Raw genomic sequence first — 13,699 nt, forward strand, 5'->3', positions numbered from 1 at the left:
GTGAAATAAAGAATGAAAACCTGAACCAGTGCAGGGATGGAAGCACAGCTGCAGTGGCATCCACACAGGAGTTAACTAGGCAACGTGCCACAACAGTTTTTGTTCACCATCTTGCAAAGGAGACATACCACACCCTTTGGTTGCAATCATTTTTTAATGGAAAAGACTAATCAATGTTTTACATAAATATCAATTAGTGACAACAAGTCAGTTGAGTAAGTAAAGGAATACATACCCCCAAGTTTTAAAGGCTCATAATGAATTGACAAAGTAGCACACAATGACAACTACAAGGAATTATAAGAGGTGGGCTGCACATCAATCACCTTCATTAAGTTCAACTGCTAATCAAATTAGGCTGTTCAATATTGGAGTTAGTCACAGTGCAGTCTTCCCATGCAGCAACAAGGACATGTTCAAAGGGGAAAGCGAACTTCAAAAACATCTTTCCGCTTCCAGCGGAAAGCCCCAGCCATGGCAGTATGAAAGCCTCAAGTGGTCCAGTGCTGTTAAGCCCTTTTGGGGGTCTGCTTTCAGAGGTGCAGTATCCCCCTCAGACTAAAAAACTTACTTTTAACCAAACACACAGGTTCTATCACATGGGAATGCGTTCATGCTGCGAAGTGATACCAAGGCTGGATCTTGCTAATCATCTCTTTTCCACAGTGTTGTGAGGAACTGAAATCACTTTTATTCCCAGGCAGGCTGCAGGGATGGGGACAACGGGAGGCTATTTTTATAGTCATTAAGAGCCATTTCTTAAGTGAGTAGAAGTTGGAGTAGAAGTTGCACCAGAAACTACGTAACTTCACAGTTTTCCATGCAAGCTGACAGGCGTGATCCACATTTCCATCTAACATCTCTGCACTCCTTCCTGCGGGCTCAAAATGCTAAATACCTAAAGAGGTATTGCTCACATTATGTCCACAGCTACGGGGATCAGAGTAACTTGACCCCACTTTCATATGGATAACAGCATGGAAACACACAGCTTACGTGTCTTTGAAATGGATCAGTAGGAGCCACGCAGTTTGCCAAGTTAGTGTTTCCCAGTTAAACAGCATGACATCAAATCTGATGAAAAGGCATCAAATTCCCCAAATATTACTTTTAAATATTATGTGGCTAAGATGCCTGCTTTCCAGTGGTTTAGTCAATGAAAGTTCATTATGAGTTATCTACAACTAGCAGAAACATACACATTTCATCTTACAGCTGTTTCAGTGAAATTCAAATAGTTATTAAATGCTGGGGACACGGTAGGATCTGACCTACTGATGCATGAAAATTAACACCCCACCCTTTCTCTGAATGGCTCAAAAATTTGCAAGAAAAGTTTTCATTCAAAACTAAGTTACCAGTTCTCCTGTCGTGTGTCAGGTCCCATGAATACATGTCTTTTTCAGAATCTGGACTACACATACTCAGCCAGGAGACACACCAATACAAGATGCAAATGAAACCTTTAAAGTTAGCAACTGCTCAATAAAAGAAATTGCGTCCAAATACAGCCTAAATTACCTTGCAATCCCAGTAAGCTGGAACCCAACTCATGACAAAGTTGCAGCAGTTAAAGGAACGGCAACATATCTGAAGTCACTGCCACAGGTGGACATTTCACAGCACCAGAGAGGTTTTGCTTTGTATTTGCACTGGCTTCAACATACTTTAAGTGACAACCCATTAAAGAAGATGCATGTAGTCCCAGAACAGATACAAATTTACTAACACCTCTATAGTATCAGATTGCTTATGCTCAGTGGGTTTACATTGCAGAATTAATCATAACAAAAAGGCATCTTCTGCACCGTAACTCTATTATATGAGTAATCTTCCTTTTTGTTATAATTTTAGAAGAAAAAGCAGATGGCCAAACACAAACACAAGAATTCAGCTGGCTGCAGTCACTCAGCATGATGTGCGATTCATCAGCATGAAGAGGACAATTTCAATGCTTCCAGTTCTTCACATCTAAACAAATTTAAAATTGGGTTATTCTCTTTGATAAACAGAAAGCAACACTTTTGGAAAAACACATGTATAAGACAGCCTAGAAAAAAAAAAAACCATACTAAAATACTTCCTAGAAATGAGTATCTTGCCTTTTAGGGTTTAAAGTACGCCTGCTAAGAAGGACTTTTTTCATGAATTTCAAAAACAATGATAAAGAGTTATCTTGGCAGAAAGGAGAAACATGACGCCAGCTGTAAATGCACTACTGAGATAAGAAAGAAGCTGCCTGGAAATTTAGATGTTAATTGCACGTTCTAGTTACAACAGAAGTTACCAAGATTTTACCAAGTGTCAATCAGTTGAAGAGTGATTTAGTCAAGAACAGAGGTAATTCCCACCCTGGCTTGCCATCAAAAGAGGAGAAATAATGAGAAAATAGAATGGTCCAAGCTGTTAAAAAGGTATATGGGGAGAAAAATCACAATGCTGTGAAACATTCCGTACAGAGAACTCTGAAGACATCAGTTATCAGCCATCATCCGTATCCTACCTGTAAAGGAGTCCGATACAGCCATTTTTCTTTGTCTCCATTGAGTTTCATACAGGCAAAAAGGTCACAAACTGTAGGAAGGTCGAAGTCCTGAAAGAGAAGTCACCTTAATTACTGATCTCCAAACATAAATACATTCTGATGCATCTTCGAATTCAGTCAAGTGTTCTGTCAAAGAAAATAAAACTGACTTCTGAGTCCTGGAGATGAATACTGTCTTCACTTACTAAGACGAGCTATACTTCAAAATTAACTTGTTTTGTGTTAAACACTGGTCTCATCTACTTAAGTAACTAAGTAATAATCACTGAAAACATTAAAAGTGCTAAGAAACCTAAAAATTGTCAGTCAGTATTATCCAGAAGAGCTATGAACTTGGAAGAGAAGGCAGGCATTAAATTCAGTAGAACAATAGATCTGGCACATTGGCTTAAGACACAGCAGTAACAAAAACTTATGCTCACTTGTGCTTTCTTGCGTTGAAGCCATTTATCTTCTGCTGGAGGCGGGTTAGCGTTTTCTAGGTTGTTTGAAGTCAAGACCCAACTGTTTACATTCAAGGGGAGGTGGAATGGAGCCAAGAGGTCTAGGAAAGGACTCTTCGAACTATTATCTGCTTTTTCCCTACTCGCCTTTTCTTCTGCACTTTCTGCTTTGTGCTCAGACTTGGCTAGCCAGCTTGTCAGAGGCCTTTCGAGCAATACTTTCAAGGGTTCTGCGATCTCTGCTGAATAATCTGCTTTCTCTGCACTAATGGGTTCCCCTGTGAGCTGCTGTGCGGGGTTAAGCCAGGCATTGGCAGCAGGCTTGGTCTTCTGCTCAGGGTTTGGTACATCTTTGTGGCTGACTGGAACTCCATTTTTATCCTTCCCTTCTTTCTTCAGAAGCCATTTACACAGAGCCTCTTTTCCACAGTTTTCATCACACACGCACTCTGAAAAGCTGGCACACAGCTCATTAGCTTTGCACACATCTTCCACCTTAAATGGGGCCTGGGGATGCTGAAGCAGCCAAGCACTTACAGCAGATGTAGCGGGTGATTTCTTTCCATCAAGATGCTCGTTCAGGCACTTCAGGTTTCCCAGGTTCTCGATTTCCACACTTTTGATCTGGCTGCCACGACAACTGGTACACGTTTCAGCTTTGAGGAGCCAATCATTCAAATTAAATTCTTCCATAAAGGGTTTAAATTCATACTTCCATTTCTCATCTGAAGCACTACTTCCATTTTCTGTGTCAGGAGTAATCAGCCAGTCAGAAAGGTCCATCTCTTCTTGTCCAAGGGATTCCAATCCCTCCACCTTTTCAACTGTGGAAAAGGACAAGTTGAAAATAGAGGTGGAGTCCTTGCGTCCAGGGGAGTCTGTCTTCCCAGCAACATCACGCTGTTGATTCTGCAGCAGCCAGTTTTCCAAATCTTTCAGATTTCCCCAGGCTTGCTCAAAATAACAGACTTTGGAAGAATTTGAATCCTAGTAAAGACACATTGAAATGCATCTATTAACACTAAAAGACAACGTTCAGTAACTATTTGCACAGTTACAACTTGGAGTATTCTGACAGTAAGTGCAAAAGTATTAGTTGAACATGAGGCAGAGTGAAGAGAATTACAGAAGGTTTAATTCACACTATATTCTGCCTGCAATTGGATATTATGTTTTCCCCTTTATTAAAAACTGGGTTAGTGCATAAAGGCCTTACCTGGCTGGGCTCTGACACACATTTTTGTGTAACCCATTCCTCAAGGTTGGTGCTGGGAACATATGGAGCCTGGCAAACACCCACAGGTCTGCTTCCAAGTAGCCAGTCAGAAAGCGAGGCACTCACTGTCCCACACAGCGTCTTCTGCTGAGAAAGAACGTTCTTGGTTAAGAGAGAATCTAATTGCTGAGGCAGTCTATAGTGAACATCAAAGTGTTCACTTTGATGTCACTGCAGGCATCAGTGTCTCTGAACCAAAAGAAAACCCAGTCCCTTCTAATTAAGGAAGAAGTAAATCTTCAATTGCCTATATGACGTTAAGCCCCTGCACCGATAGATTGTTTTGTGATCCCAGATTCTTCAGAGAGCAAGTGACAAGAAAGGGAAACAACAAACTTGTACAGCGCACAGTTCTGATATGTGTAACCCAGCCATGACCACAATTCCGACTGCAATTCCCGTTACTAATTTGCTACCCTCCTTCACTGATACTGCTTCTGTGCAGAGCTCAGTATAAGATTTCCCATCATTTTCTGCATTACATGGAATCGGAGTGTTCAAAGTCCCAACCTGACAACATCAAGGAATATTCAGTTACAAAATTCTGCCTGACAGTCACACTCCGAATTCACTTTCATACTATGTTCTTGCCCATCTGTTCCTGGAGCAGCTAGAACATCAGATCGCTAATGGTCACCACAGTGACTGTTACAGGCTACTGAAACATCTTAACAAACAAACAGAAGTCATTACTCAAGCAAGCTAACATATTGTGCACTTAAGCTCTCCTTCTCCTTTTAATGCAATTAAACATTCACAGATACAAGTCTTAATCTTACCTGCTCGCGGTTCATTAGGGCACAATTCTGCCCTGGGAACCAGGGAGAAGTATTCTCTCTCTCTGAGGTTTGCTGGAAGGATAGAAAAGTTAATTTAAATCTGAATTTCATCCAGTTTCTAGAATGAATTCTACAATAAAGCACAGTTACAACTGGTCAGTTCTTTGTGGCTAACAACTTTCTCAACATTTAAAAACAGAATGAAGAAAGATTTACTACAAAAATACGACCTTCAGTCCACTTGCTTTAAGAGAATTATCTCCAATAATACAGGAGATACACTGCTTACATGGGAATCCCAAAATATTTATATCACAGAAAGCCATCTACAATGTATAAATATTAATAAATATTAGTATCTGAAGAAAACCATAACATTACTTTTCAGTTGCTGGAACAGAGTAAGAATATAATCATCATGCCTTCAGTATCAGCCAACATATATTAAAATGACATGTACGTAACTAGATCTAAGCTCAGTCAAAATCAGAACTACATGCAATAGTTAATAAACCACATGAAACTATATGACTCGTACACAAGATCCATTCGAGCTATAATTATAATCACTTGGAATATATTGCACTACTTTCTCAAAAAAAGTTTGGTTGATTGGTTTGGGTTTTTGTGTTTTGTTTGTTTGGTTTTTTTGTTTTTGTTTTTTTTTTTCAAATATTCCAACCCAGGAAAGTCTTGGTGCTTACCATCGTTTTAATTGAACCAAATGAGGTAATTGCCTGGCGAAGGTAAGATGTGTCAGCCTCAAAATTCAGGATGGAAGACTCCTCTGGTTTAAGAGTAAGACTTTCCAGTCTGAAAGGGTAAGATGACAGTTACAGAAAGAAAAAAAAAAAATCATCATCACTTGTCATGTTTTAGGTATCAATCCATTATTCCATAAAAAGGCTTCCAAACTGACTTGGCACTAATTCGGTAACAGGAAGACTTTTAATGCTTGCATAAAGAGATACTTATCTACAAACCAAGAACAGAATAAATAGCCAGCAAAACACAAGTTTCACCTTCTTGCTTCAATTGCCAACAATTAACATTTGAAATCTGCACCAACGAGTACCTCCACTGGTCATTATAGTCCCGTGTTATCAATCTAAGATAAAAAAGATGAGAGGAATCATACCTCAAACTGCTTTAAAGATCCTATTTCTAGGAACCATTAAAAATATGGAAACAGTGAGCTAGATCTATTATTAGTTCTATTAGGATAAAAAATCAGATTAAATTCATAAGTCAAAATAAATACCAATTGTATTAACTTGCATCATAAAATACATTTACCTCTCCAGGCAAACTGAAATCTGGTTTGCTAGTTCGTTACTACAGGAGCGTTCCAGCTGATGAATAAGGCAATTGAATTGTCCCAAATACTGCATGGAAGACAAAACACGTGTTATTGTTTTGGCTTCTAAGATTAAAATTGAGAAAATACTTGCAAGGACAATGTTGACTTAAAAATGCCAGTGCATTTTTGATTTGCAACCAAATCTTACCCAATAGAGCTGCTGTGCCTGCTGCTGCAGGGCCTCCTCTTTCAGCTGCTGAATGAGATCTACCTGCTCAAACAGCCAAACTTCACGACTGCGCAGGCATTCCAGGTGGCGGCTTATGTGGCTGTGAATCTTGGCTTTTACCTGTAAGGTAACGTGTACCGTTTCTAGCACATCTGTCAAAGTATGAACAAGCATGTGCTGCGCTGATTACAAAATAGTATTTGTCACAGCTAAGTGGTATTTTTGGAGCAATTTATTTCTCAAAGACTGACCACAGTCACTTACAGCACCATATGACTCAAGTTAGTAAAAGTTCCAAGGCTACCTTTAAAGAAGTATCAAAGAACAATGTTATTTGCAATATCTCTCTATTCTGATGTTTCAGCCAACAACTTCAGTAAATTATGCGTGCCTAAGCTAGTAATACAGGAATACCTTTGAGAGCATGACCAAGTTACAAAGCAAGATGCTTGCCAGTCTCTCGGAAAATTTCAGACCATCATCATAATAGAAAGTACTCTGGAATAATAAAAGCTGTCATTATAGTCATGTTTGTTATTAAAACATTTTTTAAGAAGAATTTAAAATTACCTCCTGCCAGTTCTCTTTAATCTGTTGTTCAGCTTTCACAATTCCAGATATAGCTGTTTCCAAGTCCTTCTTTGCTTGAAGGCACTTTGCCAGAGGCTCAATGCTGCAGGAATTTCTACTTCTATCTTGTGATGGACTCATTCTTGAAGTGTTCCTAAAACACAATGAACAAAAATTTCTTAATAATTTCTATTCCTCTTTAACGGAAGAGGAAGGGCATCATATGAAGAACCATCTGCTCTACTTCACTATAAAGGTGAACAAAAAGAAACCCCCCCTTAAGACCCTTCACTGATGCAAGTTTTCTAAACATAGACAAAGCTTTCTCCAGGAGCGTAACAGTCTCTTAAATGCCTTGGCCCACGGAGTTTGCACAATCACAGGAAAATCAACAGATATTTGACAACAGCTTCAACCACAGAAGCTTAGGCAATCCTCCCCCACCATTCACCTTCCTCTGGCTTTTATGCCCAGCCAGCAAACTGCAGCAGCTGAGGGCTGCTTCAGGCAAGGATCAGCAGCTCTACAGGAGCTGGGGAAAAATGGCCTGGCAAGGGGCAGGAACTGTTTCAGTTACCCTTTTTTTCAGCTGCAGGCAAATGGAACTGGCAATACAGTTTGCTCAGCTGAAAAACCAAGTGTTGATACGCAGATCACTCTTCACTAAGCTGCAAAGACCAAAACTTACAGCTGCTGCCTGTCATTTTTGTGGTGGTCACAGCCACATTACCGTACTCGGCTTCAGCATATCCTCAAGTAAAAGGAGCTCAGATACAAAAATTCTATAGAAGTTACACTGGTAAGGATTCAGCAAGTAAGGAAAAAAAGCTGAATATGGATTTTTAGTAAAAATGGGAAGCGTCAATATAAGCATTTTTTTCTAAGCAGTGGTATTTTGTTACCAAAGAGTTTCAGTTCTGTTAGTTTCATGAAATTCCTGAAGTACTAACTAAAGATTCATAGTAAACATTCTATCTAAAACAAGTCTTCAGCAATGACAGCTACGGAAATTCCCAGCAGAATTAATTAAAATGTACATGTGTGCCAATCTAAATACTTCATAGATTTTACCACTCCTCTAGAGAGAACTGAAAAGAATATTTTGAATATGACAAGACGACCACGGAGCTTGTGCCACTGAGCAGCTATTTAGTCTGCAATTTCCAAGCCCCACGACCATATAAACTGCAACCCAGAAATCCTTCTACAGCCAAGACCCACCAGACACATATAAGTTGTGCACTTCAGAGAGCTAGGAGTGGGTTGCTAGCGGAAGCCGAGAGAAAAAGCAGGTTTCGCTGTGAGGCAGCAGCAGAGGCCGCATCTCCCTTGGTTCCCTCCACTCCACAGGCTTCCCGTCTGCCAGGTGCCCCCAGCCATGAGACACACAGCAGGCACAGAAGCCACCCCAAGCCCCGGCACACAACTCAATCCTACCCTCACCATAATATCTCATCTCCTAGGAAGCGCAGAGCGCAACGACGAGAGAAGTGAACTTGAATTTATTTTTTAAGGTTGTGTTAATTCTACACCAAAGAAGACAGGGTGCAGAAGTCCAACATACATCATTGTCCATTCTGTGCTATGAATGCCAGTTTTGTCCTTGTATTTGCATATTCTAATTCATTCACAGGTTCAATTCCTTAAGGTTTCATGACCTTCACCTTGCTACCAATGTTCAATAAAAGGTAAGCTTTCTCTTCACAACACCCCTTAGTTTTTTATCTTGCTTGTCAACTCTTACATCTACAACCTATGGAAAAACAAAAGTGGGAGCCCTAGCTCTCAGATGTAAACTAGAAGTATTAAAGTAAAGGCAGAGATATATCCAGCCAAGAAAACAAGGATATATTAAAAGCTGTCATATACTCAAAAGTAAACAAAAAAAAGGATATTGTTCTTTATTATTTCATTCATTATACTCTTATGAAACAACCAAGTCAAAGTCTGAAGGGCTAAACATAATTGCCATGTTTGCTCACACAGCAGATAATGTACTTAAAAGACTTTTGTGAAAATTATGTTAAGCCGTGTATCTACAAATGCCAAGTCCAAAGCATGCTGCATTGCCATTTCGGTGTTTCACTTCTCACTGGCAACTTCGCACTAGCACAGTCAAATTTAAGAAACTTACATATGCTCCTCTAATGAGCTCTGAAAATATGTGTGCTTGTTGCTTTTCTGGTTTTTCATTTGATCCCACGAGTCTCCAAAATGTATACAGAAAGAATGAATGCTGCTTTCCCGCAGCCAGCCAGCTCTTGTAAAATGGCTGTTCTTATGCTTGGTCAAAAATTAGCCAATAAAGCTAACGTTACAGTTGAGGATGAGAGTCATTCCATCCTTCTTTTCAATTTCCACAAGCCTCTAAGAAAAACAAGCGGGGGTAGCCACCTATTTCCTCGCTTCCCAATTATCACCAAATAGCACTAGGAGTTTAAGACATTGTCAGGTCCCACGCTCTGAGATACCCGAGACCACACACTTAGGCTCAACAGTAACAAAATACGATTACTACTGTACTTGGATACACGGTTGCAATACAGTTACCAGTTTTGCCAATTTCCACGTCACCGAACTGTTTCCAACCACACGGAGGTATCCCACCACGGGTATATTGCATCACGGGACGCACGCACCCACCCACCCCCGCCATCAGCTGAATTCGCACTTACTTTCCGGGCGAACGCAACAACCCAGCAGCGCCCTACTTAGGGAGCTGCGGCCATTTCCAACCCTCCGTTCCGCAGAACCACGGCCTCCAAAATGCTTTTAAGCAGTCACGCGCAACCGCCTTCAGCCCCGCTGCAAATTCCGCCCCAAATACTCGCTCGCTGAAGGCGAGGCGAGGCGAGGCGAGGCGAGCCGAGCCGAGCCGAGCCGAGCCGAGCCGATCCCGCCCCCGGAGCCCCGCCCGCCGGCAGCCCCTCCGCGCCCCGCGCCTTATCGGGGCGGCCAGCCCGCGCCCCGCCCCGCGGCCACAGCGCCCGGCCGCGCCCGCACGTCGGCAGCGGCAGGGGGAGGAGCCGGAACCGCCCCGGGGGCGCGGGAGGGCCGGGCCGGGGGCGCTGACCTGGACCAGCCTCTCCACAGGGCGGGGATCGGGCCCGAGCACATCCATTTTACCATTTACCCACGGCGGGGCCCCGGCCGCGCTCCCCTCCCCCGCCTTCCCTTCCAAAATACCGAGTGCCTCCCGCCACCCCGCTGGCAGTTTGAACCGCAAAACCAGAACGTTTTGCAACAAAAACCACTATTTGTTGCAACTTCAGAAGTGTGGCAACGCGCCCTTTTCATGTAATGAGTGCAACAAAGCACACCCGAGCGCTAAGGCACTCAGCAAATGTTTCTTCTGCAGCAACGAAGGCTAAAAGGGCTGCGAGCCTCCACAGCAGCAAAATCAAACCTTCCGTCCCTGGCCGCGCACAAACCTAGGCACCGAGAGGCTCCCCAGCCCAGCGCTGCACCGGAGAAGTCGCAGAAATCTGTCTGATAATAAACCGCTAAGATGCGGTTAACTCCTGGAGGGACTGAAACAACACTTAGGTGCACAATTCCTACCACATCTGCTCTTGCTTCCACAATTTGACATGCAGATGAGGAAAGCACAAGTACATGTCTGCGGGGAATTAGTAAAAATGTTATAGCTATGAAACCAAAAGAACGGTCCAAATGAGGCAGGAAAATCATATTATTGTTCCTAATCACAAAATAACTACCAGCCTTTACAGGCAGATTCCTGGCTGTTTCCATTAACACCCAAAAGCCTTACTGGAGGGGCATCACTGCACGGACTCTGCAGCCAAAACTTCCAGTCACAGTATTGCTTCTCCTAGTGCTCTGCACTATCTCCAGGCTGCCTGCCCTCCACCCCCGAGGCGTGACTTCCATATTTGTCTTCTTTTGCTTTTATCTGTAGATCAGAAACTGCTGGACAAAAATACTTTTTTTTTACATTTTCATTAAATATCGCGTGGCTGGGGAGCAGAGGCGGAGTGGAGAACCCTTCCTCGCCTACGCAATCTGCTAACAGGCCAGCAGAAAACTGGTTTTACCAGCTTTTCACTTTCAGCACAACCATCTCCGCTGCCACTTGGGAAGATCATTGTTTTCCATTTCAAACGGGTGTTGAACAACCTCAGAAAGATGGCTGTGTTGAGCTTTCGGTGGGAAAAACTGCTGAAGGGAGCAAAACCTCACGTTGAACAGGCTCTATTTATAAATACGGAACGATTTCTTCCAGTTGGTAGGACAAGGCTGTTCCAAAGGTCTATCTGACTAGACTTCATGTGGTTTTAAAACAGCTGGCTTGTTTGAACTGAAATCCCTCCTCATTTCCATTTTACCCCACCAAAAAAAACAGTAGTTCCTCTTAAGTAACTATCCCAAATTAGGTACATGGGACTTGTGGTCAGGGAATGAAGTACTGTAAGTACACGAGCCGAATCACAGAAATTTCCATTTACATCCAAACATAACAAGCATTTTATATAGTACAGCATCAACACCATGAGCCAATATCTGTGTGGAGCTTCTGCTAGAGGGATTATTTTACTGCAAAAGAAGCGTGTACCACCGTATTTTGTAAGTCACAAGCCACGTGCAGAAAAAAATGACCTTCAATGGTTGTGAGTAAGAGAGAAAGTAAAAGTTAACACCTGAAGGAATAATAATTAAAGTTTCCAGTGATACATTTTCTAAAATTCAAGTAACTTTTACCTGCCTGCACTGTATGGGATCTGTGCCACAAACCTGAACACACACAGCTGCCTTTTCAGTCTGTTTTAGCCCTGGAAGAGCCCAGCCGGTGCACAAAGCACACACCCCGAGACAGGGGCACGAGAGCTGGGCTCCAAAGAGTCGCAAGTCACCAGTGCAGCTGAGACAAGAAGCTTGAGCATCATTTTATTCCATCGATCGTAAATATATTTTTAAGTACAGCACAGCAAGCGCATAAGTAAAATCACAAAGTATCTGAACATGAAGGCCTGAAATCACTATGCCATAACTACATACAATACCAAAGTAGATATCCCAGAACAGAAAAGACACAGTGTTATCTTAACGCAGATTTTACATTACAACACAACCATCTTTCAGACTTCTGCATTTAAAACCCCTTGGAAAACAAGTGACAAATCCCTTACTTTGCTTGAAGCATATGGCCCCAAAGATAGCATGGCCACGCTCTTTGTATATCCACCAATACAATGTTACGCACTTGCAGAGTTATGAACGGTATTTTTTAAATGACCATTAGCTTTTTTACTCTCCCATGACTGCATACCTTACCTAAAACTCCGGCGAAAGACAATCTTGTTCCTCTGACAGTTTTTCCCTTTAACCCCAGCCACAAATAACGAGTTTAAAGCTGAAAGAATGACTAACAAAATCCCTGAAAGCTCTGGCTCAAACCACCTGCCGTTACCTAACAACGGATGCTTTCCAAACTTTCAGTAAGCACGGTGCACGACAACTCCTGATCGATTCTAACCTAGCCTAGAACTGCTTATACAACCTTTGCAAAGCACAGCTGCTGACGAAAGAGTCTGACTTTTCAATTAAGGAGGGAGAGGACTTTAAGACCGCTAGCAGCCTCGCTTCTCACGGGCATAACAAGAAAGCGAGATCATTAAAAAAAAAAAAACAAACCCATGTCTTCGATTTCGCTCAATGTTAGCCCTCCACCACAGAACTATAATTTCCCGACCTGCTCGGTCGTGCCCGACCCCAACGACTTTCAGCCGGTTACTCTGGGTCGCATCCAAAGAGGGATGCCGTGCGCGGCCGGACCGCCGGACACCGCACCTCCCACCGGGCGCCTTACGGCTCTGCCCGGCCCCAGCACCACCCTGCACGCCGGGCCCAGCAGCGCTCCGCCCGCACTGCCTGCGCGGAAACCCGGCCCGGTAGCGCCACGACACGCGGGGGTGCAGCCGCCACCTCCCAAACAACCGGGACGCACGTTTCTCTTAAATCAGCCGGCGGCGACGCCGGGATTCCCGAGAGAAAGCCCTCACAGAAATTAACGACACACCACCGTCCCGCCCGCGGCTAGGAAGCGCGTGTTCGCCCGCGTGTCCTGTCCTCCCCCGCTCGCAACCGCCGCCAGCCCGACCCGCGGGGGACTCCGGCCCTGTCACTTGCACCCCCCGCGGCCGCAGCGGCCGGCGGCCCCCGGTGAGGCTCCGCTTACCGGCGTCCGGCGCAGCGGTGCCCCCTCAGCCCAGCGCCGCCGCAGCTGCCCGGCGACCAACGGCCGCTCTCGCGAGAGCGCCGCCTTCCAACCGCCCCGCCCGCCCCCTGGCGGCGCGGCGGAGCGGCTGCGGGGCTGGGCGGTGGTTGGCGCCGCCGTAGCGGCGGGTGCGGGGGCGGTGAAACCCGGCAGCACGGAGGCAGAGCGGGGGGGAAATGCTGTTCCCTAAACCAGCCTAAAACCGTGAATCACAGCTAAACCAGCACACCAAACGCTGCCGGCTGCAGCGCGGTGGCCGCCGTCCGTCGTGCCTGAAAGGGTGCCGGCTCCTGCGCGGCCCCGGCGCCTCCGTCCCGGTCCC

General features: G+C 44.1%; 1 protein-coding gene across 9 annotated transcripts; it reads right to left on the minus strand.

Moving 5' to 3' along the window:
• Window positions 1-135: 135 nt before the first annotated feature.
• On the minus strand, window positions 136-13,436 carry NCOA4 (nuclear receptor coactivator 4). Of its 9 annotated transcripts, none has more exons than XM_075758716.1 (10): window positions 13,339-13,436; window positions 7,143-7,296; window positions 6,552-6,692; window positions 6,340-6,428; window positions 5,748-5,856; window positions 5,044-5,115; window positions 4,205-4,348; window positions 2,968-3,975; window positions 2,504-2,593; window positions 136-1,971 (listed from the first exon to the last, which is right to left on the minus strand). In XM_075758716.1, exons 2-10 carry the CDS (start codon window positions 7,281-7,283, stop codon window positions 1,966-1,968), a joined length of 1,800 nt encoding a protein of 599 aa, XP_075614831.1. In that variant the 5' UTR covers window positions 7,284-7,296; window positions 13,339-13,436; the 3' UTR covers window positions 136-1,965. The 9 variants fall into 9 exon arrangements, with proteins under 9 accessions (XP_075614831.1, XP_075614827.1, XP_075614834.1 ...); XM_075758712.1 differs by having other exon boundaries at window positions 4,205-4,351; XM_075758719.1 differs by lacking the exon at window positions 13,339-13,436 and adding an exon at window positions 12,853-12,979.
• Between the last annotated feature and the right edge of the window lie 263 nt (window positions 13,437-13,699).

Source organism: Balearica regulorum, chromosome 7 (genome assembly GCF_011004875.1).
Source record: "Balearica regulorum gibbericeps isolate bBalReg1 chromosome 7, bBalReg1.pri, whole genome shotgun sequence".
Taxonomy (NCBI): domain Eukaryota; kingdom Metazoa; phylum Chordata; class Aves; order Gruiformes; family Gruidae; genus Balearica; species Balearica regulorum.

Bases quoted from the DNA above. Each gene is read 5' to 3' on its own strand.
- NCOA4 (XM_075758710.1), bottom strand. The intron at 6,429-6,551 runs GTAAGATTTGGT...TCTTCCATGCAG, and splicing joins AGGCACAGCAGCTCTATTGG to TATTTGGGACAATTCAATTG. The intron at 5,116-5,747 runs GTAAGCACCAAG...CTATCCTTCCAG, and splicing joins TTGGTTCAATTAAAACGATG to CAAACCTCAGAGAGAGAGAA.